General features: G+C 40.2%; 2 protein-coding genes across 2 annotated transcripts in view; one reads left to right on the top strand and one right to left on the bottom strand.

Annotated features, from left to right (window-relative positions):
- The window catches only part of SLC25A21 (solute carrier family 25 member 21), a 202,643-nt gene extending 195,696 nt beyond the window's left edge, over positions 1 to 6,947 (top strand). Inside the window, 3 exon segments of the mRNA XM_021709660.1 lie at positions 2,390 to 2,571; positions 3,490 to 3,542; positions 6,621 to 6,947. Of these exon segments, the coding sequence (XP_021565335.1) occupies positions 2,390 to 2,571; positions 3,490 to 3,542; positions 6,621 to 6,682 (297 nt within the window). The 3' untranslated portion in view covers positions 6,683 to 6,947.
- A 2,616-nt stretch (positions 6,948 to 9,563) lies between these two features.
- PAX9 (paired box 9) lies at positions 9,564 to 25,384 on the bottom strand. The gene is made up of 4 exons (XM_008052286.1): positions 24,991 to 25,384; positions 23,583 to 24,209; positions 20,534 to 20,673; positions 9,564 to 11,183 (listed from the first exon to the last, which is right to left on the bottom strand). The coding sequence occupies exons 1-4, from the start codon at positions 24,992 to 24,994 to the stop codon at positions 10,929 to 10,931; spliced, it is 1,026 nt and encodes a 341-aa protein (XP_008050477.1). The 5' UTR covers positions 24,995 to 25,384; the 3' UTR covers positions 9,564 to 10,928.
- Between the last annotated feature and the right edge of the window lie 401 nt (positions 25,385 to 25,785).

Genomic DNA, 25,785 nt, shown 5'->3' with positions numbered 1-25,785 from the left:
GCCCAGAAGTCAGGCAGTAAGGGATACCCCCTTGGCCATCCCAAGTGAAATGTTTTCCTCCATAAAGTGCTCATGATGGTAGCAACTGACCATCTGCTTTTCCTATGTAGAACATCAAAATCACTGATTCCTAGTCTTGGGCCCCCAGCCTGGTAGCCTCAGATGTCCTGAAAGAGCCTTCAACTTTCAGGCATTTTCCCAGGAGATTCTTGTCTGGGACCCTGAGATGGGTCTGAGGTAGGGCCCAGGCATCTGTAATTTTGTAAAGTTGCCGGGTGATTCTGAGGCACAGTTGGATTTGGAAACTACTGTGAAATCTTACTATTGTGCTGAGAAATGTAACTAAAACACAGTTGAACATATACTACTGCTAGTGAACACTAGGGTGGCCTGGAGAACTTAGCTTTTGGTCTCCAACACAAGGTCTCAAGTAGGATGACCATCAGTGAGCATCTTAGGTCCCCCTCCATTCCCAACTCTGATCCTCAGCAAACACATCAGTGAGGTCCCCTGAGCTTCCCAAAAGGACAATGTATATACAAATCATCACTTTCACTCTTACTCTTAATTGAAAAGAATGAGAGCTTGGCTATGTCACAAGGACACCAAGAGAGCATCTTTTTACGGATTGTTTTGCATCTTTAGAAAACAGGCCGCCTAACAATACTATTCCTTTTCTGCCAGGCTTGTACAACACTTGCAACCCTTTTATTTCTATTATTGCTTTTATTTCTCAGAAAAATGATACAGTACAAAAGGAAGGTAGGTGTTAAGTAAGGTGGGTTCCCTTCTATACCCCTGGCTTTGGGTGACTCAGTGACTCATCAGAGGTCAGGCAATCAAAGCTGGTCCCAGATTCGCCATCTTCCCGAGCTCCAGTTTTGCTTCTGTGCCATAATGGAGAAGAGTAACATAAAGGCATTTTTCTCTCCTTGTAAAAGAGAAAAAACGGGGGGAGAGGGAATTATTTAAACACACCTCACTCATACTGCAATCACTGCATTGTTTTTCCTGTTGAAACACCCTGTTGGTTTTCAAATCCCTTTAAACCTCCTCGGCACCTGTATGGCCCAGATCCAAGAATTATTGCCAAACCCCTCACTTTTTATATTCAGCCACATAGGAGTTTCTGTGATGGTAACTGGCTCTTGGTTTAGTTGAGAAATTCAGAACTTCCCGAAGTTTTCTTCTTTCATAGAAGCTAGAAGTATGCAGTGCTTAGTCCTGAATTTTCTTTTTAAACTAAAATGAGGTATGCTTCCCCCATTTCAGTTCTTCTATTGGATAAACTAATGTCATGACACAACCCAGCATTGTTCCTCTGTGATGATCCCTCTGAAATACTGACCAAAAGAGTAGACAGGAAAGAATGGGGTTGGGGGTCTGAGTCAGCAGCCTATGGTATGAGATGTGACCTCTCTTCAGAGAACTGAGGACTGAAAACATAGAATTGAGGCTGAAAACATAATGAGAACCTCCCAGCAAATTCATTATAACACAACATAATGTGAGCTCACTGGGCACAAAAATAGGCTGAAGAAAAGTGACTCCCACATAAGACCTAATTAAATACTTTGATGTCAGAAAGCAGAACAGGGAAGGGTGGAAAATCAAATCAGACCAATATGAAGGGCCCGAATTCAAATGGAAAGAAGAAATATTTCTCTCCCTCTCTGTGTCTTTCTCTCTCCTTTTCTTCCTTTGCCATGGAGGAAGAATAAGATTCAGAAACAATGGGTTGTAAATTCTTCAGCCAATTAGTCCCAGGACTTACTACTGTTTATAATGCACAGAATGTCACAGGCTGTTTTGCAGCCGCCCCAAGTTGGTTTGTTAATAACAGGAAGCTAGCACTTCTCAGTACAGTGGATCAGCTACACGTGAAAATAAATGCAAAAAACCTGGCAGGGGAATAGCAGCAGACCGAGAGTAGCCTTGATTTAATTTAACATTCGGGGGTCCACACACAAATGAGCATTTTAGTAGGCTTCATGGTGGAAGTTGCTGTCATTTGTAAAATATTCTGGCCAATTAGCTAATAGTGTGCTTGGATTTCTCCTGTTTTGATACAGTAATACTAAGTACATTGTGAAGCCCAATTATACAAATCATCCCCATATGCCATACCAGTCTTTCTTTATGAACTGTGTTTATAAATCCTGTGTGAGGAAATGTGTACTTCAGCAATTTAGACCATGTGTAAAAACATAGCCAATGGGATTGTCAAGAAAACAAGTTCCAGCCTAGGAAATCCTAATGTGTTCCGCTGGAATAACAGGAGGGTGCCGGGAGTGCAATGCTCTGCTTAAATACATATTGCTTTATAGTGTTAAACCGAGGTAGGGACTTCCGCTCCCCTTTCTGTTATTTTATTCTTCTTTTCTTTCAGGATCCAACCTTGGAGTTTTTGAGAAAATTTGGGATTGGTCTTCTCTCAGGGACAATAGCCTCAGTCATTAACATCCCTTTTGATGTTGCCAAAAGTAGGATTCAAGGGCCTCAGCCAGTTCCTGGAGAGATCAAGTACAGAACCTGTTTTAAAACAATGGCAACAGTCTATCAGGAAGAAGGGTAACGCATTCTTATTTTAATAAATGTGCAAACCTCAAGTATTGTTAAAACTGTATTGTACTTCTATTCTGGTAAGAACCTGTAAAACTTCTTAAGTTGTGTGTGTCTAAGCTCCATGGAATATATAGGGCAAACCTTGCAAGATAACACAATCGAGATGTTGCAAAAGTGTTCTTACACCATCAAATGGTGCTGTGAGGCACAATACGCTGCATGTTTGCCTTGGATCCTAAAATGAACTCCTTGCTTGTCAGTTTGCATTGTATGCTATTGTACATTTTACATCCTATTAATATATGGGCAAGAGAATAATTGTCTTCTGATTGTAAATCTAATTAAAATGCCACCTAATTATATTCTCCTGGGATAATGAAATAAGAGTTCTACAAAAATAGTTTTCTTTTTAAAATGTAAAATATGTTTCTTTTCTGATGGTCTTATAGTTTAAGTCTTACTTTCTGTCTCTTTACCCCTCCTCACCCAAGTCTTATTCTCAAGTAAACAAGTGATATTTTATTATTTGATCTATACTGCATCATATTTCTTAATGTAAAGACTGAGTTTGTGGTCTTTTAAATTCAATTACAAAAGTCATTTTGTCCATATACACAGCTGTCTTGAAAGTAAGACCTGTCTTGAAAGCAAAAACCATCTCGTTGATGAAAGTCATGTTTCTGATTGGACAGGACCAACATAGCTTGGGTAATAAAGAATTGATTAACTCTTTCCCCACATCCAATTTGCTGAAGAGAATACTAAGCCAGATGCTGCCTGGTTTGGGATGTGTGTAATTTCAAATAATTGGGGTTTTTTTGTTTTTGTTTTTTTGTAAACATTGGGTCAGCATCTCAATAAAGTTGAGATCCAGCTCCATGTATTTTCAGAGTAATAATGTTGCTTTTTCCCTTCTGGTTATAGGATTTTAGCTTTGTACAAAGGCCTGCTTCCCAAGATTATGAGACTTGGACCAGGTAACGATGTTTTTAATTGTTTATATCCTTTTCTCTTTATTGTTATGCTCTCTCTCTCTCTCTCTCTCTCTCTCTCTCTCTCTCTCTGTCTCTATCAGCAACACAATTAAACCTACCACTTTGTGAAAGATGAAAACCTTGAAAATAAAAAGTTGCCTGAGCATTTGAGATACTGAAGGCATCCATTTGAAATGTTCTACCTTTGTTTATAAAGTTCTATTTGTGTCCTTGCTGGAGGCTGACAGAAGCCAAAGCTCAGCTTAAGTCAATAGGAAGGATCCACAGCCAGTAGGAGGTTGAGTGAGAACTGAGGTATAGACAGTGGCTGCTGGCTAAAGTGGAGGATTTTCACGGAGTGAGAGAAAACATTTCCTTGTGCTCCTAATTCATTCTTGCTCCTGCCTCAACTAAATATAGGAAAGAGAAAAGGAGGACAACTTGCCTCCACGAACAGCAAGGTCCACTCGTCTTCATAGTCACCTCTGAGGAGTGGTGACGCCGCAGCTGGGTGCTCACCTCTGCTGGGCTCTGTTGCATGACAGTGAAAGCTCCTGGCTCAGAGCCTTACTTCAGGACGCCAGCCCACAAAAAACTGGCTGCCGTTCCCACAGGGAGAGTCAGCTGCCTCTATGTAAATAGATAAGAAAATAACTGCTGCAGACTCAACCGCCAGGGCAAATAGTGTTGGATTATAAGTATCCTTGTGAATAAGTACAAAAGTATGCTCTAGACCACACATTTTTTTTTAACCGGGCCACATTCACCTACTTAGATATCCTGATAATCTTTTCTAGAACCTTCTCCTACTCCTCTTCTGTCCCTTAGAGGTTCCCCCTTTTAACACCACTGTCTTCCTCCCCTACTGCACACTCATGTACATTTTTACCTTTAGATCTCAGCCCAATGAATCAGCATGTCTACTAACCTAAGATAGTGAACAACAGTTTATAAATTGAAGCTGGTGAACAGTTCACACTTTCATATATTTAGAAAACATCTCCACAATTCCCATGCCATTTATCTCAACCTTTCAAGGCCTTTAAGCATAGATTTTGCCTCATATTTGAGATTCAGCCCTACCTTCTGTTAGTCATTGGCCCGTGTGCAAAAACTAACCCCAAAATAAAGAACATCTCTGCCAGTATGTGGTGTTTTTTCCTTTACCACACAGTAAAAACCTGCTAGTAAACCTAATATTAGAGGAAATCACAGCAATGACTCTAAACCAGCTTTCCAGAAGGAGATGGGCCTAAAAGGGGTAGTGACAAGGGAGAGTTTAGCTAAAAGGGTAATTGACTGGAACCTTAATCCAAAACTCTTAAATAATCTATCCCCAAGTTTTGTTAGAGGCTTGTAAATGTTTGGTTGACTTCTCAGATGTTTTGCATGAGGGGTCCTGAGTTGCTGGGTGTTAAACCTAATGAAAAGGATTCTTAGGAACTTACTGTCCAGACTAAACCAAACTGTGAATAACTAGAAACCTCATTCAAGGACCTGGCCTCCACTTTATTCCGTATGTGCAAATCCCAGCAATTTCAAAGGAAAGAAAGGTAGAAGTTACTTTTTGAGTTAGAAGACTTTTGAGTTAGAAGACTTTTGAGTTTAAAAAGAGAGACAGAGAGAGAGTCAGAGACAGCAAAAAAGAAAAGAAAGATCAGTCTGGAATTTTTCTTTTTCTTTCTGGAGAAGATTCTCATCTTATTTGTGTAACAGCCTTAGCAGCTCATTGTGGCAAGCAGTCAGGTACTACTGCCTCCTGCCCCCGAAAGAATCTTGAAGTCTGTGGTTTAAACTCCGAATCTCACTAAGCTAAAAACGAACCAAATTCTGCATATTCTTGTTTTACATTGTGAACAGTTAACAAGAGTCAGTGCAGCAATTACATACATATTAACAACCCTTTGCAGTGCTGCTTTTTTTGTTCTCCAGAGTTCTGAGAGGGCTACAGCAGCTGAAAGAGGCCTAATAGAGTATCTTCATGGGTTAAAAATGAAAATTACAGGCAGATAATTATCTTTGGTATATGGTTACACAAACATGTGCAGCCCGTAGATTAAAAAAAAAAAAAAAGCATATGGCAGTGTGTTCAAAATAACTAAGATCCAAATCAAGTTCTGTTTCTTTCCATCAGAAGTCAATCTTCTTTCTATTATGCAGCCAAGTCTTCCCTAAGTTGTATTCAGAATATTTGTCCAAATTTTGATTTTGTAATGGTTTTCACACAGTTAGACATGAAAGGATAAAAAGAGGTTATCCGAAAAGGCACAGGACACATGCTATTTACTGCGCATCAAATAGAACACAAAATGATTCACAATACAAATGCTTCTCCCAGCATCTAGGTATTCAGTAGCCTCAGTGCCTGTTTTTCTGTTTCATTTTCCATTGACATATTACATAGCAAATCTCCTTGTAGCCAGTTATATAACGCTTCTCTTCCAAGACAAATGGTGGTTTCATGCCATTTAACCCCCACTACCAAATTTTCAAGTTCAAATCCATGTATATCTGAAGCAGACAAAAGGCACGAAGGTAAGCTTTCAACCTCCTTTTGTTAGGTTCTGCAAGATAGATTTTTTAAATATTCAGAATCTATTTTTTCACATTGCAATCCAATTCAAAAGCTGTAAGAGAAACCCAGACTCATCCATCTAGCACCATCTTAGAGATTTCTTTCCAGAATGCAATTAAGACAATTCTAGCTGTGGATTGAAAAAGATAAATCTTTTGCCTACATATGAAGAATCTGAAGGTTTCTGTTCACTGCGAAGTCACATGCCCTTACATGACTAAATATGACTATATTAATTGATTGATTAAAATTTAAAATGTCTGAAAAAGAATCTGATGATGAAACTCATGGGGAAAAAATGTATTTGGAGACTCAAGATGGTCTGAATTTTACCCTGAAATGTTTCCACAATTGTTTTATATCTTTGTATTAGAGCTTGAGAACTGATGTTCCCAAGCAGCCCGTGCCTGAAAGCTATGTGGGACATCGGGGATTCAGAAACCCAGTGGAAAAGTCAACGCTATTCCACAGGATTTGCAATAAAAACCAACTCTATTCTTTTCTAGGTGGTGCAGTGATGCTGCTGGTTTATGAATACACCTATTCATGGCTTCAGGAGAACTGGTGATTGCCTAGGAAGTGTTTTCCCCCTTGAGATAATGGATATTTGCTATGCAACACCATGAAGAGAGACTATCCATCGGTTAAGCTGGGCATATAGTCACGAAAGGGGAAAAAGTTTGTTCAAGAACAAAACCTGTTTTGATACTTTAAAAATAATCTTCATACAATTTGAGATAATAGTTTTAGCCATATACAAAAAACCATGAGAAGAAAAACAATGTGAAGCAATAAGTATGTAAACTGAATATAGAAAAATAGCACAGATATCAAATATATTTCATAAAGGTGATATACACATTTTGTCACCTACATTCCTCTTACACTGCTTAACAATGAAAATTCATTATATTAATCATTATTTTTTCTAAGAGGTCTAGAAATGCTTAAAGTAAATTCTTGAAAATAAATCATTCTGTGGCCAGTTCTTTAAGAATTATTCAAACAAAGGCTGGGCAAAAAAAGAAAGTTAAGTCAAAATTTAAACAGTTTTCATAAGGAATTAAATTCGTCCATAAATGATATTTAAAGACCACAAGGAAAATGTTTTAAAAGTATACTAAAATGACCTTTTAAAAATGTTTAATTTTATGGGTACTATGTTAAAATGTAAATCTGTTGGCTTTCTTATATCTCAGCTATATTTCCCTAACTCTGCTTTACATCTCACACTTGTTTAAACAGGTATTTTTAAACATTGTTTTAAAAAGAATGTTAAAACGCTGTTAAGTCAGTATTTTTAGATCATGATATCTGAAGTCTTTTATTACAAAGAGAAAACATGAAATTATATTAAACTACTTTCCTTCATATAGTTCTCTTTGAAGACAAGTTTTGTTGCTGAAATATTTTCATGTTAAATCGCAAATTGGAAGGACTCCTTGGACCCATCTGTGCCACCTGTATTTGCATCCAAATACCTTTGTTCAGAGCTCCTACCTGTGACATTCTTAGGAATAATGTGTAGAATAAAACTATATTTCCAGTTTATTAGTTTTGAATGACAGCTTCAGCTGTGAAGTCTGTAGCCTACAGTATTATGAATGATGGAGGGGAAAATGTTTCAAAATAGAAATACCTTCTTAGCATTTCCAAAGATTACTATATTAACATGTATCTCCAAAAATATCTCCTTGGTCTTGACATAACCAATCTTGATTTTATGTCTGTATCCTAACATAATGTTAATTCAGTAGCTAAGGTCAACAAAAATATCTGCACATTCCAGATGACACCTGTTCTTCATTACTGCTATGAGATACTTCTACTGTGGGGCTAGTTTGCTAAAGCATTTTGAAAATAAAAAGTAAAAGATAACATAGTAATTATTATTTTTTATTAATTTAGAGCATTTGAAGTATAAAAATAAAAGGCTTTTTGACATACTGTATATACATACACAGCCTTCTGTTGTACATCCTTTTCAACCGTGTTTTTCAAATTTATATTTCAGCCCATATTCAATAAGAGGGTCACTTATAAAAAAGCAAGAGAAATAAGAATATGTCTTGGTTGCACAACTGCGTGCTATCCTTGCAGGTAATACTCGTGCATCCTGTGAGAGTACTGCCTGCATAGAGCCCATGAAATCGAACCTTTAACCTCTCCATGTGGATGAGAGAGGAAAGGATTTCTGAAGCGTGCATTTGCCAATTTGAAAACAACACTTTTACCCTCTGAGAAGCAGAGGAAATATGTTAACATCAACCAATAATAATAATCTTTAAAAATTCAGCAGTCCCAACCCCATATCTCATCCCGTTTTCCTTCTCATATTTTTAAAAGTGGTTTTAGAGCATAATTTGCTTTGAATAGCAAATTGTTGTCTTTTTAAAATTACTCCATGTGAATTCACTGTTGTTAAGAAAAGACCTGGAGGGGAAAGGGGGAGAAAAAAAAGAAAACTTTGATACCATTAATATTCAATTTTTTAAAATACAAGAACTGGAAAAAAAATTATAAATAGCATAATAACAAGAGACTTCTTAATTTAGATAAAGAAAATAATACTTAGTTTCATTTCCATACAAACAATATTTTTAAAGACTTCTAGTAGCCAACTAAAAACATTTGATAAAGAATAATTCTGTACCTTATGTCAGTTTTTCTGGACGACAGGAGAGTCCCTGTATGATATGGTTTTAAAGTCTCCACCAAAATATTGGATTGGATCTTTGTTCCATTCAGTTTATAGTCTATTTTCTCACCAGACTGAGAACTCCAGATGTCAATGGGAGTTTTACAAGATCAAAGGAAGACTATGGCCCTGAGAGTTCATCTGCTCCTTCTGCTTATTCTTCTCCTGAAGTTATAATCCTCTGTTTGTAGCACTGAATTTCAATTGCTTTAGAAATATATGCAGTTCAAAGCTCTCTATCAGATATCTGCTGTTAGAGAAAAGCAGTTACTCGAACATAGCTTGTGTGTCAGAAATGTGTTTACTTTTACATCCTAGTGATTTGAAAACCTAGCTAATCTAGACATCTGAGTTTTAAGTGAAGCCATGAAACTGATGTGGCGGAACTGCGTTGCCACGCGGGCTGTGCACAGCACAGACAGGAAGAAATCAAAGTCATCTACTGAATGCATCTTCAACGTCCATACCTAGTGAGGTGCTCTTTTAGTTATTGCACAGAAATAATACCAAAAAAACCCTCAATATATTAATTTTCCAATAGATGAACTGTACCAATGTTCTAAAAAAAAATTTTAAGCCTATATTGCCAAGCGGAAAGAACTTCCTAAATAGAAGGGATAAAAATGGTAAAATTTTGCCCAAGAAAATCAATTGTTTACAATACAACACATAATCACACGCTCACACACAGATATACCCCACAGCTCTATTATTAACATTAAAGTGGAAACAAAAATTGGTCTAGAAAGGCTTATCAGTTAAACTGTGTCCTGTAATCTCAGAAATGAATGAAAGAAATGTGTTAAAATTAAATAGTATTTGTATTTCTAATACCACCACCAGTTTACCTACATGTGAAACATGCTTCTGTACAACAATGTAAACTTCACAGCAAGCCATTGTTACATTCATTAGAGCAGAATTTTCCATTTTCTTTAAATTACAACATAATGTTGGGCTGAGATTGCTGAACACACAGGTAAGCCAACAATAACAGTACAATTTAGTTTCACAGTGGTTTTCTTAACATAAAGTTCATTTTAAGTGTCTTTGCAAAACATTTCACATTAAACTTAAGTTTCTAAGTGACTTCCTTTAGAGCCTTCTTGTTCAGATATTTTTCACCCTCTTGCCTTTTATGCTTGGCATGTATGTTGTTTGATTAGGAGACAAAACGAGAGACTGGCTTGTTTTTATCTGTTTTTGTGTGTGTGTGTCCTTTGCTGCAGGGGAAAAAAAAGTGTCCTTCATGAGATGTTGAAGCTTTCACTGCCCACACAAAATCTGGGGGCAAGTCCAGGTCCAGGAGCCAGAGCAGCCCACCACCAGAGACAAAGACGTTGCCAGAAAGTCACCTTTGCAAAAAAGAAAGAAAAAATAGAGAGGGGTAGGGCTGGGGGGAGGGGGATATCTTATGGAATGAAGACACAAATGCACCATCCAGAGTCCATATTTACAAAGTGATAGAAAATATAAACATTATTGTATTTGGAACCAAGTCAAAACGCCAGAAGGAGCTAAATTCAGATATTACTTGGGTTCTACACATATTTTTCAACAAAATAGGTCATCTCTTAAAAATAAAGGATCACTCAAACAAGTCAATTATTGATTGGTTTCCTAATGATGAATTAAGGCTTACTTGGTTACCATATTTGATTAGAGGGTGTAGCATAAGTTTTTTCTATATGTATTTTCCTTTATTGATTTTTCAAAATCTCAACAATTGCACGTTTCAAAAGTTCGGGTTGATTTAGAATAAATATACACGTGTGGTTTAACCAAAGACTAGTTTTAAAAGTTCCTTAAGCCCTTTGAGGGGTGTAGGTTTCTTCGCTATGTTGAGACAGTGTGCGCAACACAAATGTCTCATTCAATCCTTAACGTTGCTTTTTGTTTTTAAATCCTAAAGTCATGTCAGTTTTTCTGCGAGAGAAAAGCTGTGGCAAGAAATATGTTAGTGTCATCAGCACAAAAGGATGTGAGTCCGCACAGCCAGTTTTTGAGGCAGGAGGGCTGGCGGGCAGGAGGGGTGGGCTGAGACCTGGGAACGGGGGGAGGAGGATGTGTTGAGAGGGGAAGACCCGGGTGAAGCTGCCGGAGACGGAATTTCCCATCAGAGCGCGGAAGCGGTGACAGAATGACTACCTTCTCTGGCTGCCTGCATTCCCTTGAATGCCAGCGACGCGGGAATGTCACAGTTGTGGGGGGACAGCGGGGTGCCGCCGGCATGTTGCCACCCATGTCCAGCAACGTAACCAGAAGGAGCGGCGCTGTAGGTCATGTAAGGCGACACTTGGGCCGGAGTAGGGTAGGGAGCCATGCTGGAGGCTGACACGAAGCTGCTCACAGCTGGGAGACCATTTGGTGCCTGAGAGGAAGAAAAGAGAAGAGGTGAAAAATTATCACATTACAGTAGTCGACATTTCACAGGTTCTGAGAAAGAGGTGGAACGTAAGTCCGAGTCAGCTAACAGTATTCTCACTCTTCCTTCTGATTTTCGTTTGGATTTCAGCTTTATTAGATTCTAAAGACATTCACAGTCTTGCTACTAAAACAAACATCATGGCAAAAGGTAACATATTATTCTTTCCACAAAAGGTTTGCGGAAGCTACAACCAGACAATTCACAGTATTTGCTTTTGCTGTTTGGAAGTGAAGGAAGGAAGTGCACGGTGAGGAAAGAATTAATGGCGATTAAATACTCTTCAAATCTCAGCTGTCCACATCTTCTTGTCAACCTTCCTGGTACTTGGGTTTTGTTTGGCTCTTTTGTTGAGGTATTTGTGAGGGCCTGGTTGATTCAGCTTTCATTTTCACTGAAGACAGGCACAGAGTTTGGGCTGTCACGTTCGAAGCTCCAAATGAGCACAACCTTTGCTAAATAAAAATGGGCCATATCTTAAGACACCATGTTGAAAATGCCTGTTGGACAAAAGATACGCAAAACCACGCACTTTGTCCCGGAAGGGCTTTTAAATGAAGATTGGACGTCTCCCATCCCCAAGCCAATTTATCAAAAAGTAAAGAAACTGTCTTTCCAAATATAAAAGAACTGCATATGCATAGTTTTGAATTTAGAAAATTTGCTTGCAAAGTTTTGGGGCCCTGTGATGTAAGTTTTTAAAAGTCACATGGATAAATCTCTTGAAATAAATTTCGATATAAAATCTTTGTTTGCAAACGAAGTGCAGCAGCCCAGGCAGGCAAGCCTGCCTAGAAACCAGTGCTCTCTTGGCATCCAATAAGTTATTGTTGGTATCGTAACTATTAACAACACCAAAAACACCCTGATTTCTAATCCTGATTCTGGCATGAACATTGGGCACCCTTATTCAAGTAGCCTAATTTTTTCCCCTCAATTTCTACACTATTTAGAAATAAAGAGTAAATCCTGATTCCTGTTAGTGATATGAATGAACTAACATATCAACTTATTTCCTAGTGAAAATATAATGTAAATTCTAGAATGTTATTAGAAAAATCAATTTAATCCTTAGTTCTTAATTGTTAATAGGACATATGTTAGATACTTTTTCAATTCCAATAATAAATAGGAATTCCAATTAATATTCCAAATAAGTAGAAATTATTTTCTAATTTAATTTATTTGGTTATGATTTTCACTTCCACATCTATGAGAATGCAATGGTGGGGTCTCAAAAACTATTTTCTCAATGCAGAGTAGTTTTATAGTATATTTATACATATACACAAACACACACACAAAGTAGAATATATACTTGGGGGTGATTTAACATTGCTCTTGGATTTCTGACAAAATTAAAAATGAGAAGAAAAAAAAATGAGACGGGTTAACCTGCATCTTTGGACTATAAGACCACACACCTTTTGTTCTGTTAGTCAATGTCTGATCTTTGAAAAATGGGGAAGGAGAAAGGAAACTAAAGTTTCTTGAGTGTGTCCTATGTCCCAGGCACCAAGAAATATGCAACACATTTTACTGAGTAATAAAGATAATTAATTGTAGCTCATTATAAACCGTTGAATTTATCATAGTTACAGATAGTGTATCATGAATACAACACAATGTTCCATTGAAATTAAAATGTATGTTAAGTGCCCCAAAGAATGGTGCTGCCATATTTTTTAATAAAGAAACTATTGCCCAACACTGTTGAATATAAATGAAATCTCATTCTCTTTTTATACAAGGATATAGAAGAAGGAATTTAACAAGTCAAGGGCCATGTGTTAAAAGAGTTTATCACCCCTCTCTGATGCAGGATCCTCTGTAACATATCATGCTGTTTTTCCTGGACAGTTAAAAGATAGTCACAATTAATCTCAAGCTAGAGCATCTTTTGAGATAACATCTGGCAACAAGTTCTTTCCTTTCCTATAACCCAATTCTTATGTTAGATCCTCATCTGTTTCTTAGCTTCAAAAAAAAAACAATTTTGTACCTTTCTGGGAATGGCTAATTATGTCTCAAAGGAGACACACTTTAAGACTCTTAGAAGATGAGTATCAAGATAAAGAACTATCAACTATCAAATTGCAGGGGAATTATCAATTTGCATGGAGATTATAGTTCTAATCATTTTTCTTTAGAATTTGCTTAATGATCTATGAGAAATTAGTTGGGAAAGGAATCATTTCAATTCAGTTATGGAAAGGTGTTCACAACATATTTGGCCTCATCCATCCTAGTATTATTAATATTTTATACCATTGATGTCAATGTGCACTGAGAATAACAAAATAAAGATGTTTTGATGAAAATTACTCTTAAAATAATGAAATCCTTTGCTCAAGATTTTACAAGGACATAAGATTAAAAGATTTAATATTATACATGACAAAAACAATGTTCTAGTTAGCAGAACATATCTGTTGGTGAGTTCTATTTTTCATCACAGCTAAATTTTTCCTACCCATTCTTTTTTCTTTGTATTTTATCTATCATACAGAATTTCAGTTCTCTCTGAAATTCTTCTTAGTCAACTTTCCTTTCCTCACAGCCTTGCCTTTGGAACAACTGCTCTTTGATGATGTGTCCCCTTTATTAGTGCTCTTCAGCTGTTCTGTTGCAAATATCCACACCTGCCTTACCTGGATCCAATTCTTTTTACCCAGAGATGTTCCTCCTGTAATATAGCCCTCAAAAACCATGCTATTAGGGATGAATTAATTCATTAATATTAACAAGTTAACAAGTTAGTTAATTAACTTGTTCTTAATTCTGTTTCCTTTTCTCTCCCCTTTCCTCTCCATGGAGTGATTATGTTGGCAATCATGTATACTATGCATTCTCTTCACTGGTTTATCTGCAGAAATTTCTCTGGGCTTTTAGTCAGTATTTGATTCAATATCATGCTAAAGAAAGGATATTTCATTGAATAAAAGAGTAGTGTGGTTTAAAAAAGAAAAAAAAACCATGCTACACTGTACTTTTATCTTAGATAATGCTCCTAGAATTTAGGGGGAGGCAGAACATTGGGTTTAGGTCTGTGTTACCTTTTGGTGCCTTACTTATCCCATGATTACATTCGTTTGTCAAGAGCAAAAAAAAAAAAATGACTAATTTTTTCCATATTTGTCCAATTTCTCATACTTAAAACAGAAACTTGCTTTATGTCATTATTCTTATTAGTATTAAACATTTCAAAGTTCTCTAAGATCCACAATATTTATTTAGTGTCATCTTAGTGATGCAATCTCTTTTTACTGCAGAAGAAAGGGTCAGAAGAGAAGCTTGGAGAAAGTTGACTTCATCTTGTAGAAAAAGGCAAAGAGAGGCTAAAGTGTTTGCTTTTAAAAAAAAAAAAGATAGAAATCTTTAACTTAAACAGTATAAAAACAGTTCTTAGCTTTCCCTCAGGTTAAATTATGAGCTAGTTTGGGAGGAGGCAGGGGGGTGTTGTAATTTTACTTTTTGCTTTCTAAGTTCAGATTTACGAATGCACAAAAAGGGGCAAGCAAGATGAGAGAACAAACAGGCTTTAAAACGTACCTGCCTCCTGCCACCTTCACTATTTATTCATTTTAGTGACTCAATAAACACATCAATTTTCTCACTATTAATTTTGAAACATGACATTAGTAAAAGATATAAATCTCTACTGAGTAAAGTAATTGTTATTTCTGAAGCAATCACTGAAAGAGTAAAATGTTCCACCGCAAAGGAAAACAACTACAGGTAGCATTGATGTTTGTTTATTCTTTCCAGTAAAAGAGTACATGACTTAAATGTCCCAAATCTGTTTAATGTTTTCAGTGAAGGGCATGTAATTAATCTGAAAAGCTAGTTAGGCTGAGTAGAGACTACCAAATGTACACTATAAATATAGCGGGAGCAAACATGCTAAATTACTCTACTTAATTGGATTGTAAATATGATTTATAAATCAACCAACATATGGAATCCCCAGGGAAGAGTAAACAAATTTTCCAAATGAAACCCCAGCAATAGGCATATAATGGAAATCTCATTTTTGAAAATTACTTTACCTAAAGATTCCATAAATAAGACTTCAATCCATTAACTCCTTTGTCATGTGGATATTCCATGAAAGCTATGAGAATTCCTTCCTCTGAAAGAACTGTGCAAGGGTGCTCCCTATGGCAAACTATCTTCTATTTTTGAGAATGAGATGTATTAACATAAAGCAAAATAAACTAAATTGCATACTCCAGAAAAAGTAAGTTACTTGCTTTGTTGAATACTTTTAAGAAAAGACAGACTTCATCACATTGACATTAAAGGAAACAGTCTAGAAAAATATATAAGATGCAGTGTAGTTCTGATTAAGGTTATCACAGGAAAAATGAAAGTGAGTTTTCATTTCATTTGTTCTATTTAATTGCATTTGATCTAAATGCAAAATAACTTTAGTGACTATGTTGAGAAATTGTATTGGCAGAAGATCCAATTGCACACTGTTTGAGGAAAAGGATTTGCTTTAATCATCTTGTATTCCCACTAAACAGGATACATAATAAGCATTTCATTATCATTTGTATACTAAGTTAGTATAAGTTTGTGAAAGCAAAGATATGATACTCTTGCTTTAAAAACAAAACAAAAAGGAAGGCACCCTTTATCACAGAATAAGTATTATACTTTAAGCAAGCAAAATGGATAAAACTGTTGACAAAAGTAAATAAAAGTTCTAACCTAACCATTTCATTATTTGATTTATGGTTGTTCCATTTATTCACCCCCTACCAAGACAATGGAAATACAATAATATCCAAATACTTGTGAGCATGAAAAAGCCGGTATGATAACTGTCTGGCAGAATATTATAGGTTATAGAATATTCTTCAAATTCTGGGAATTGTCTGCTCAATATTTCCTCTCTTAAAGAAAATGCAAACAGTGCCAGGTCTTCTACCCACAATCTGTCATTTGCTTATCAGTTCTACTTGGTCCTCCCTTACGACAAAATGAGTTTACCTTGGCTTTATGATAAAGTAGACTTAACCACAAATAGAGATGTACTTCTCCTAGAATTTCAACCATGATATCATAAACAAGTAAATATTTCAAATCTGAAAATAAACAAGATTTTCTTTTTTGGTGAAATCATTTTTCTGAATGTCATTTTTCCCTTAATTCATTATGCAGTGGCCTATTAAGTCATATCTGATAAAATGCAATGATGGTTATAAATAGGGTCTCAACATTTATCCAAAAGGAGTTTAATTCTGCTTAGTTATCATATTGTAGATCTAAATGTCTCTGGTAATGGAAAGCTGCTATTTTAAAACTTTTCTAAATTTTATGATTTTCCAAAATATTATTAAAATTGATGTGGCCTTCAGCATTTTTAAATTACCTTTTCCACTATTTTATATGGCACACTTTGCTGACATATGATCATTAATTTCATACTACTGGTTAAAATATAACCAGATCAAAGAATGTTTTTTGTAATAAATAATATTATGAATTTCAAAGATTCTATTGACCTTTGCCTATGATTTCATTCTCAATAAATTACAAATTATCTGACAAAAATTAATTTTATTGGATATGAAGAAAAATGTAGTGCAATTTCATTTATATCTTCACAAGAACAGAATGGCCACAAGGACAGCCATTTTTAAAAATAAGACACCAGAAAGTTACATTCAGTATTTTAAAATACCATCTTCATTTCAAATACAATGAACAAATAAATGCTTCATAAGAATTTCAAATTAAGTTGTCTTTAAATTCAACTATTTTCATAATTTGTTTAAATCTGAACTTTTTAAAAGTACATGTACAAGTATTCATAAACGATTCTCTATTTCTCACATCTCAATTTATAGCTAATGTCATATTAAACTTGCCATCCGAGTTAATATTTGCAATTCCAAAATGAAGATACAGCATATAAATCTGTCACTCAAATTACTTTTATTAGAATGCCAGATATGCAATGTGTTTTCTTCTGAGAAAAGGTGCCCATTTGTAGAAATGTTTCCATATTATACAATTATCTATAAACTTTTGAATTAAATGAAGCATTTGATTCATTAAGTACCATGCAAAAGGGCAGAAATACTCCAATCCCTATGATTCTCTATCTAAAGTTATTTTGCCATTTCAATTATATTCAATAGAGGTTTTATGCTGTCAACAGAAAAGAACCAGTCATTTGAAATCAGAGAACATTGTTGCATTCAGAATTAAGTAAGATTAGGGATTTCTAGCCTAATAGAAAAAGTGAGTGAAAAAAGCCAAAACAAATAAATATCCTGTCCTCAGATATAGACAATAAAGACTTCCGATTGGCACAGTAAAATATTAATTATTGTAATACACCATAATATTCATGTGTAAGACAAGTTTGAATATTTTAAGCTAATTTTCCTGAAACAAAAGATAGGTGTGTTTATAGCTGAAATGTGCATATGATGGTAATTACTGGGAATCTTTCTTTGCAGCTTAAGCTGAAAATAGAAACCCTAGATTACAGTAATCAATAGTATCTATAATCAGTTGCCAGTTCAGCCCTATGGTAATTTTACAGTTGTCTTTTGGGAAAATATGTTCTAAGCTCTATGATTCTGAATTCTTGATTTCCTCCTTTATATACTAAACTGGCATCATATAATACTGTACTAGTTAATAACAACTAAAAATGCCCTGAAAGTATTGTGGGCAAAATTTTTAAGATATTTTGGCCAAAGACTTTCAAGTTTTGTCCATAATATAAACATGTTTTCCAAACATGTTACCTGAGTTTACATTTTGGCTGAAATATGCTGATAACATTTTGAAAAATAACTTTAAAAGATAAATCTTCCCTTTGTATGTTGGTAACAGAAATGGACATATGAGTACAACACAGTTTACCTTTCCTGTTTATGAGCAAGTATTAATAGACAATTTTGCCCTCAATGAAATAAATGTCTAAAGTCCAAAATTGCTCCAAAAATGACACAGCCTAAGCTTATGTGCCTACTTAGCACATCTTCAGCACTAAGCACTATTTTGATGATTATAATAGAGTAGCTAGTGATTTACATTGTGCTTAGAAACTTTTCAGTTCTTGAAGTTTTACATTATTGAATTATCTAACTACATGGCATGCAGAAGATTCACACATTGCAATTAAGAACTCTGCAAATGTAAGTATGATATAAATATCTTTATACTTTAGGAAAGAAACTTGTTTTTTCTAAGAATTTAGAGCAATATTTATTTGGCCACTTTTCCCTTTAATTACTTGCTTTTAAAAATCTGATAATTTGTGATTCGGCATATAAAATGTTACCCAATATAATGATCAGAAAATAGATTATTTTAAACTGTGTTTTAAAATTTTATTTTAAATAATCTGTCATTTTAGTTTAGAAGTGTATTACAAATTTCTAAACAAGTTTAAATGCTAGATGTATAATTCAAGGGAATAAAAATATAAATAGCTATAAAAGTTTTTTGGATTATGAGGCTGTTTTATATGTAAACTGGATTCATCAACCCCATGTGGAAGTTAGATACTTTTTTTTTCAATTCTATGCTTCACAATATTATTCCAAGAAATGATGACCTAATAAAAAGCACTGAGCACCTATTAAATGCTTGCTATTATGTTAGGCACTTTATATACACTCTTTCTATTGTTTGTAACAAAATGCCTTGAAGTTTTGTTTTGTTTTGTTTTTTACTATGGGCTCTTGGAACAAAGTATATTCTCCTAAATATTGCTTGTTTTTAAAAGTCATCCTCTAACTGCCACTTATAGGTAATATTTAATGAATGCTTATTATGTGCTATGAGGTTGCACTATCTCATTGAATACTCATAACATCTCTTGAGGTTGAGACTATCATTTCCCCATTTAAAAAGATGAAGCATTTGAAGTTCTAAAACTTTAAATAACTTGCTGAAGAAGTGATAGTGCCCGAGATCGTACCTCCTAACCATTGTACTACACTATTTTTTCTTTGCGAATTAAGAATTAAGGGTGGGCCATTTAGTAAAAGAAAATAACAGACTTTCATATAATTTCTTATTGGTATTCTTTACAGTGGAAACACACTAATGAAAATGACTCTCTTTTTTTCTGTATTTCTGCTACAAGAGAGTTACTGATATGTATTCTAACTCTACTTCAACAAAATACAAGAGACAAGAGGACATGGAAACAGGATTTGTTAGAAAAAATGATGACTAGGATTTTTTTTCCAACTGAATAAGAGTAACATGTTTCAATTAATTTCAAAAGCTGATTTTGACAGACAAGTAAACATCAAACGTTTCAAGACTTCAAAATAATAAAACATAAACTGTGTAGTTTGAAGCTCTGGTATTGGAGTTTGAGATTAAGAAATTTGCAAACCAAAATGGATAATTAAATAGGTTTAACCATTTTTAAAAAAAAACTGCAAACCTACCCAGGTCTGCTCAGGGAAACCTCACGCTGCCTTAAGTTCCGGTTTTTGAGAGTTTTGAACTCTTGATTCCAACATGGTGATGCATTTAGACTCAACACTCTTGGGCTTTTGTGGCGGTGGTTGCTTGGCTTTTCTCAGGGGAGAAAAACCCCCAGCAAAACACGAGTGTTTTAAATTTTCTTTTGGAGGGTTGGGGGAGGGAAGGAGGGAAAGAAAAATTAAACGGTCCACAGCCAGTCCGTATAATTTGAGGTTTTCTTACTAACCTCCCTTGGGAGATGACGACGTGACCTTTAATCGGGAAATGGTAACCTCATTACGTTTATCGGTCGCCCCTCTCCAAGACGAGCCGCGCTTGTCTGTTTCTGAGCTCCACGGCGGGGAATGTCCCAGCGCCAGGAGCCCGCAGCGCAGTCCTGCTGGGCGCGACCCTGGGCGCGCGACCCGCTGGCGTGGAGACCCCAGGGCCGCGAGGCCCAGCCTTTTCGGAAGCGCCTTTTTTTGGTTAAATCTAGCCTCAAGGCAAGCAGCCACTAGGGCTCAGGCGAGGCCTCCCCGAGCCCCCAAAGGCCAAGCAGGCTTAGAGGCGCTTCCCAGGGCCACGCCTCGGGGGGGCCGCCGCCCCCTGACCCCGCGCGCTGTGCGAGCGCCCCGGGACCCTGGCGGGGGTCGAGGCCTCCGCTCTGCCTCGGGAGGCCGGACCTCTGTTCCCTCCCAATCAACCGGGGCCCCGGCTCGTGTCAGCAACCGCGGGCCTGGGCTTCTCTCGACCGAAGCTCAGAAATGATCCTGGGATCCTGGGTACTCCATCGCCCAAATCCCCGCTGCCACGCAGCCCACCTGGCCTGGCCCTCGCCTCCTCACCTGACCGTACTTGGCTTCCTGCTCCAAGGCTCCCTTCTCCAGCCCGTTCACCGCGTGCGGGGCGGTGGCAGGGAAGTTGTTGCGGCCCAGGCTGCTCCACTCCTCCACCTTGGGGCTGTGGTAGGGGGAGCTGTCGCTCACTCCTGGAGAGGAGGAGAAGGTGTCAGGCTGGAAGCCCAGCCGCGCGCGTCCCCCTCCTGAGACAGGACCTGAACCCGCGACCCGAGAGCATGAGAGCTCAGACCTCGGGTCCGCCCCGCCCAAGGCCTCCCCAGGGGCGCGGGGTCCAGCCGCGGCCTCCTCTGCTTCCAGTCCAGGGCCTGGTGAAGTTTTGCTCGCCTGAGTAGGCCTCCCCGAATTCTGTCACCCACGCCTGAGGGAAGATTTTTTTTTTTTTTAATTTCTTATTTTTCAATCAGCCCTTGATTTCCCTCCATCCCTCCTCACTCCACGCGGAAATGGGTGGTAGAAACCCAAATCGAGGAAAGAGCTCGTGAGACTGGTCAGGCCATTCTCCACCTCCTCAGTCCTAACCCAAGGCCAACCAGGGTTGACAAAGATCTAGGACTCACTTGAAAAGAGAGATTGGGGGAGTCTGACCTAAAGGTGCTGCCTCTGCTGCTCAGAGACATCCCAAAGTGCTCTCACTACACTGTGGGGATCTGGTACTTATGTCAACCCAAGAAGACTTGCAAAGACCTTTGCAAACAAGTAACTAAACGATGCCCACAATACGCATGCAGAATATACATGCGTAGATTCTGCTTTGTGTGTGCAAGGGACCCCCCTGGGTTCTCTGTGGCTACACGTTAAATATGTGCTGATATGTGCACGTGACAAAAACGAATGGTGTAGTGACCATTATTCATGCCATGGGTGTCAGTGGCAGGGTTATAGAGACAGGGCTTTTAAAAATGCATACGAAAAAGAGAAAATGAAATTAACGCTTAAGAAAATGAAAGTAGAATTAAGTGTTACAGTGTGATACCATGAGTTATTCTTCCTGAACTTGATGAAGATGCAAAGAAAATTGCATGGTGTACACAGATTACTAGAATACGTAGGTTTGTGCATACTGAGTCACTGACATTTTTCAGTGCCCAGGTATAATTTCCAAAAGGAGCTATTTGAAGGCTACAAGCAATATATTTTCATTTTAGGGTCCCATGGGTGGAGGAGCGAAGTTTGACAAAGCCACTATAGCTTAATTTTTAACAAGTCACTATAGCTAGCTTCCATCCGACACAGTAATCATCTTGTAGAAATGATCATTTCATATTCCTAGATTAGTCAGAAACCAGGTTGTTCAAAGTTGGTGTCCAAAATCAACAACAATATCTACGAGGAGTCAGCTGCTCCTCTCCATACTTCAAACATTTCCTAACTGACATTTGGTCTGGTTGCAGGATCCCTAGGCAAGAAAAGTTTTCTTTTCAATTCTGTCAGCCTTTTGTCACTATGCTCCCCCCCCTCCAAGAATTAAATGGATTCCTATTTGCACCAGGAATCTGTGTTTGGGTCCAGAGCTGCCTGTCTCTCTTTGCCTTCCCAGACAAAAGGCAGTCGGTGGGCGCAAGCCTGAAGTTATCTTAAGAAATTGAGATTCCCCTGTGAGCCCCCATTTCTGCTGATCTCACACTTTCCCATGAACAGGGGCTTCCTTTAAATGTCAGTGAGGTCAGTTTATCCTATAAATCAAGGGCAAACTCTCTCCAACTAAAGCTCTGACTCGCTCCGAAGAAGACAAAACTGAGCGCTTGTAAATTCGCAGTCAGAAAACAAGAAGATGAGAAATCAGAATCCTGCTTTAATTACTTAGGATAATTGTGCCAATGTGGTGGCAACCAAGAAAGGCAGGAAATAATTACCAGAACTATTTTCCCTTTCCTATTTAATTTTTCCTCTGCGCTTTTAAAACCTTGGGTTGAGAAATGAAGAAAGTCGACTATGTAATCATTTAAATTCTGCCTCTTAGGGCATTTGCTTTCTACCAAGAAAGAAGTTAACGCCTTTTTTTTTTTTTTTTTTTTTAACAACTTAGTAAAAGAAAACAAACTCAGGTCTCCTGCGGAAGCCGGACCGGGCAGGAGGGCTCAGGGAATCGTTCTGATCACGCAGAAAAGACGCTCACGACAAGGCAAGGTCAGGGGTGAGAAAGGAAAGGAACGGTGAGGTGTGGGGTGGCCCCGCTAAAAACGTGCAGGAACTAGATAGACGTCCACTCGCATCATCGGGGACTTGGGGGCCCCAAAGGAAAGCGGCAAGCTCAGGGAACACGGGAAAAAGCGGTAGAAAGACGGCATGGAATCGCCTTGCATTTTGTCTCCCTCGCCCAAGTGGTTGATGCCACTTCTCTTGCCAAGATATGTATTAGTGAAATCTGTTCATGTAAAAACAGAATGTTGGGGGGGAGGAGAGAGAGAATGAATTCTTCCGGGAATGAGTTACATGCAAGTTACTTGGTAGTAACTTGGGGACCTCGGTTTCCGAGGAAAATGAAGTGAAGCATAAGAATGAAACCAATTAGGTGACATTTGAACTTCCTGCCTGAGCAAATTTGGCCTGATTGCCAGAATCCGAGAAGAATACTACAATTTCCACAGCGCGCCGAGCTCCTCGCGGCCGCATCTGATCCCGGATCAAGCCGCCCGCAGCGGCGTCTGCAGCCGGCCGCCCCAAACAGGCTCGGGCCTCCCGGGCTGCACCCCAAGTCCGGCCCCGAACGCGTCTCCGAGCGAGCCAGGCCGGTTGAGGCGGCTGCGGCGCGAGAGGCGGGGGAGGGTGGAAAATGCGAACCATGTGTTGGGGATGGCGGGATGTTATGGGTCTGGTAGTTTGAGATGAGGCAGGAGACTGTGTGTGGCAAGGAAACGAGGGGCATGAGTTTCGAGTTAATGAGATCAGGACACCCCCTGGGAAGACTCCTTACGTTTCCAAAGGAAAAAAGCCTCAGGTGGTGGGACAGACACGGGCCCGGAGGCCGCAGACCCTGGGATCGCTGCGGGGGGTGCACTCCGCACATCTACACGCCCGGCCTCCGAGCCCCTACCTTGGTCGGTGATGGAGCGGATGCCCAGGATGTCGGTGACCGAGTGCGAGGAGGGCCAGGTGCGCGGCAGGGCCACCGAGCCGGGGATGGCGGGCACGCCGGGAGGCGTGGGCACCTTGGCGGCCGCCGCCGTGATGGGGCTGGGGTACGAGTAGATGTGGTTGTAGGGCAGCGCCGGCTGCGGCGCCGGCTGGTGCTGCTTGTACGAGTCGTAGTGACCCTGCTGGGCCAAGTTGCCGATCTTGTTGCGCAGAATGCGGCTGATGGAGCTCACCGAGGGCACGTTGTACTTGTCGCACACGCCGTCCGCCAGCAGGCGGTCCCGGATCTCCCAGGCGAAGATGCCGGGGTCCCTCTGCTTGTAGGTCCGGATGTGTTTCACCACGGTAGGGGTTGTGACCCGGGGCTTGCTGCCCCCGATGGCTCCTGGCAAGATCGAGCCCGTCTCGTTGTAGCGCGCCAGGATCTTGCTGACGCAACCGTGCGAGACCCGTAGCTGGCGGCTGATGTCACACGGTCGGATGCCCAGTTGGGCCAGTTCCACGATGCGAAGCCGGATGGCGTTGGGCAGCGGCCTGCCGTTCACGAACACTCCTCCCAGCTGGTTCACCTCCCCGAAGGCTGGTTCTGCAAGACCAACACAGAGCGCGCGGGGACGCGCACCCGCCTCTTGGGACAGCTGCCTGCCGCCCGGCCTCCGTGCGCGCCCGCGGGCAGGGCGAAAGCGCTCTCCCGGGGCTAACCGCGGGTCCCCAAACCATTCAGTCCCCGAACATGGCCGAGCGGCCCCAAACAGCCCAGCTGAGGCGCAGTCGGACCCCCTCCCTTCGTTCCTGCCGGGCGAGAGGCCGCCACGGTCAAAGTGGGGAGACGCGGAGCCGTCCCGAGGGTCCAAATGGTTCCCGAGCAGGCGGGGAAATCGGTCCAGAAGCCTGAGAGCGCTCCTTCTCGTCTGCTCCTCGCTCAAGGTCTTGGGCCGCTCCCTCTCCCCACCCACCCCATCCCCAGCGCCCCGCCTGGAGACCCGCGCAGTTAGACAAAGTCTAGGGGAAGCTGAAGGGATTGTTTTTCCCTCCTCCTGTTTGGTTTGCATGTGTGCGCGCGTGCGAAACAAAACTTGGTTTGCTACTGGGGCTGCGGGGCTCGCTGACGCCGCAGCCCCCTCCTCTTAAAATCAGAAAATGGCATCAACCGCAGCCCGGTAGCCCACGTTCAGACGGAACTGCTATGCGCCGCTGACCCTTAGCGTGCTCCTACAACTTGTAGGAACACGAGCAAAGTCAATAAGGAGAGTGTGAGCGCTTAGTGGCGCGCGCCCTCTCGCTCCCTCCCTCCCTCGCCCGCCCGCACGCACGCCCGCTCCCGCCCTCCCTTGCCGGCTCTGACAGTGTCCCCCGCCGCCACTCACCCATTGCTCCGAGCAGTACACCAACCCGGCCCCAGTTCCGCACTCCCAAAAAGAAACTTTTCTCACGGCCTTAGTGGGCCGGCCTGTCGCGACCCCGGACCGCCGGTGCCTCCGCGTCTTCCCCGGAGGAGGCGGCGAGAGTGCAAAAGGAAGGAGTAAAAGGAAGTCTGTGCCCGGTTGAAGGAGGCTTGAGTTCTGCATTTCAATCTAAGCAGCAACGTGGGCTGGGCTGAGCAGGGCCGGGCGGCTCCGTCTATCACTCACTGTGGACACGCCCCCAAAGAGGCGGGCCCGAGGACAAGCTGCGTGGTGGTTGGTGCGGGCCGCTGAGCGACAGCGCAGTCCAGGAAACTCCTTCCGCCGTCTCTCTCAGGCTGGCTCCCCACCTGGGTGACTAAATACAATAAAAATGGGTGTTTGACGTCTTCGCAGAAGCGGCACAGACAGCAGAATCAGGCCGGTAAAAATGCTGAATAAACACATGAAAGCGTTCGGTTTGGATATGAGTGACTCGGAGGGGGAAGGGGCCGAGGAGACCTCCTTGGAAGAACGATGGACATCTCAAAAGTGAAGTTAAGACTCTAGGTGGGAGGCGGGCGCCACCGTTCACGGAGATGGGGCCAGAGGAGGCTGTCTTAGCATTACCTGCCAGGCAGGCCTCCGGGGACTATCAGGAGGGGATCTCTGTCACCCGCCCATTCTACCTCTCTTCGGTCCACTCCAGGTGGCAAGAGCGCAGGTGTGAGAAGGTAGGCCGGTCAGAGAGACCAGGTTTCGGAGAGGCCGATCAGGTGG

This window comes from Carlito syrichta, unplaced genomic scaffold (genome assembly GCF_000164805.1).
Source record: "Carlito syrichta isolate Samal-C Ts95f unplaced genomic scaffold, Tarsius_syrichta-2.0.1 Scaffold271070, whole genome shotgun sequence".
In the NCBI taxonomy this organism is placed as follows: domain Eukaryota; kingdom Metazoa; phylum Chordata; class Mammalia; order Primates; family Tarsiidae; genus Carlito; species Carlito syrichta.
The sequence above is the reverse complement of the archived record's forward strand: the minus strand, read 5'-3'. Positions and strand labels throughout refer to the sequence as shown.

Coding starts and splice junctions, on each gene's coding strand:
- PAX9 (XM_008052286.1), bottom strand. Junction 20,674..23,582: donor CCGCTCCATCACCGACCAAG/GTAGGGGCTCGG, acceptor CCTCTCCAGGAG/TGAGCGACAGCTCCCCCTAC. Junction 11,184..20,533: donor AGGAAGCCAAGTACGGTCAG/GTGAGGAGGCGA, acceptor TCTTCCTCTCAG/GCACCAAATGGTCTCCCAGC.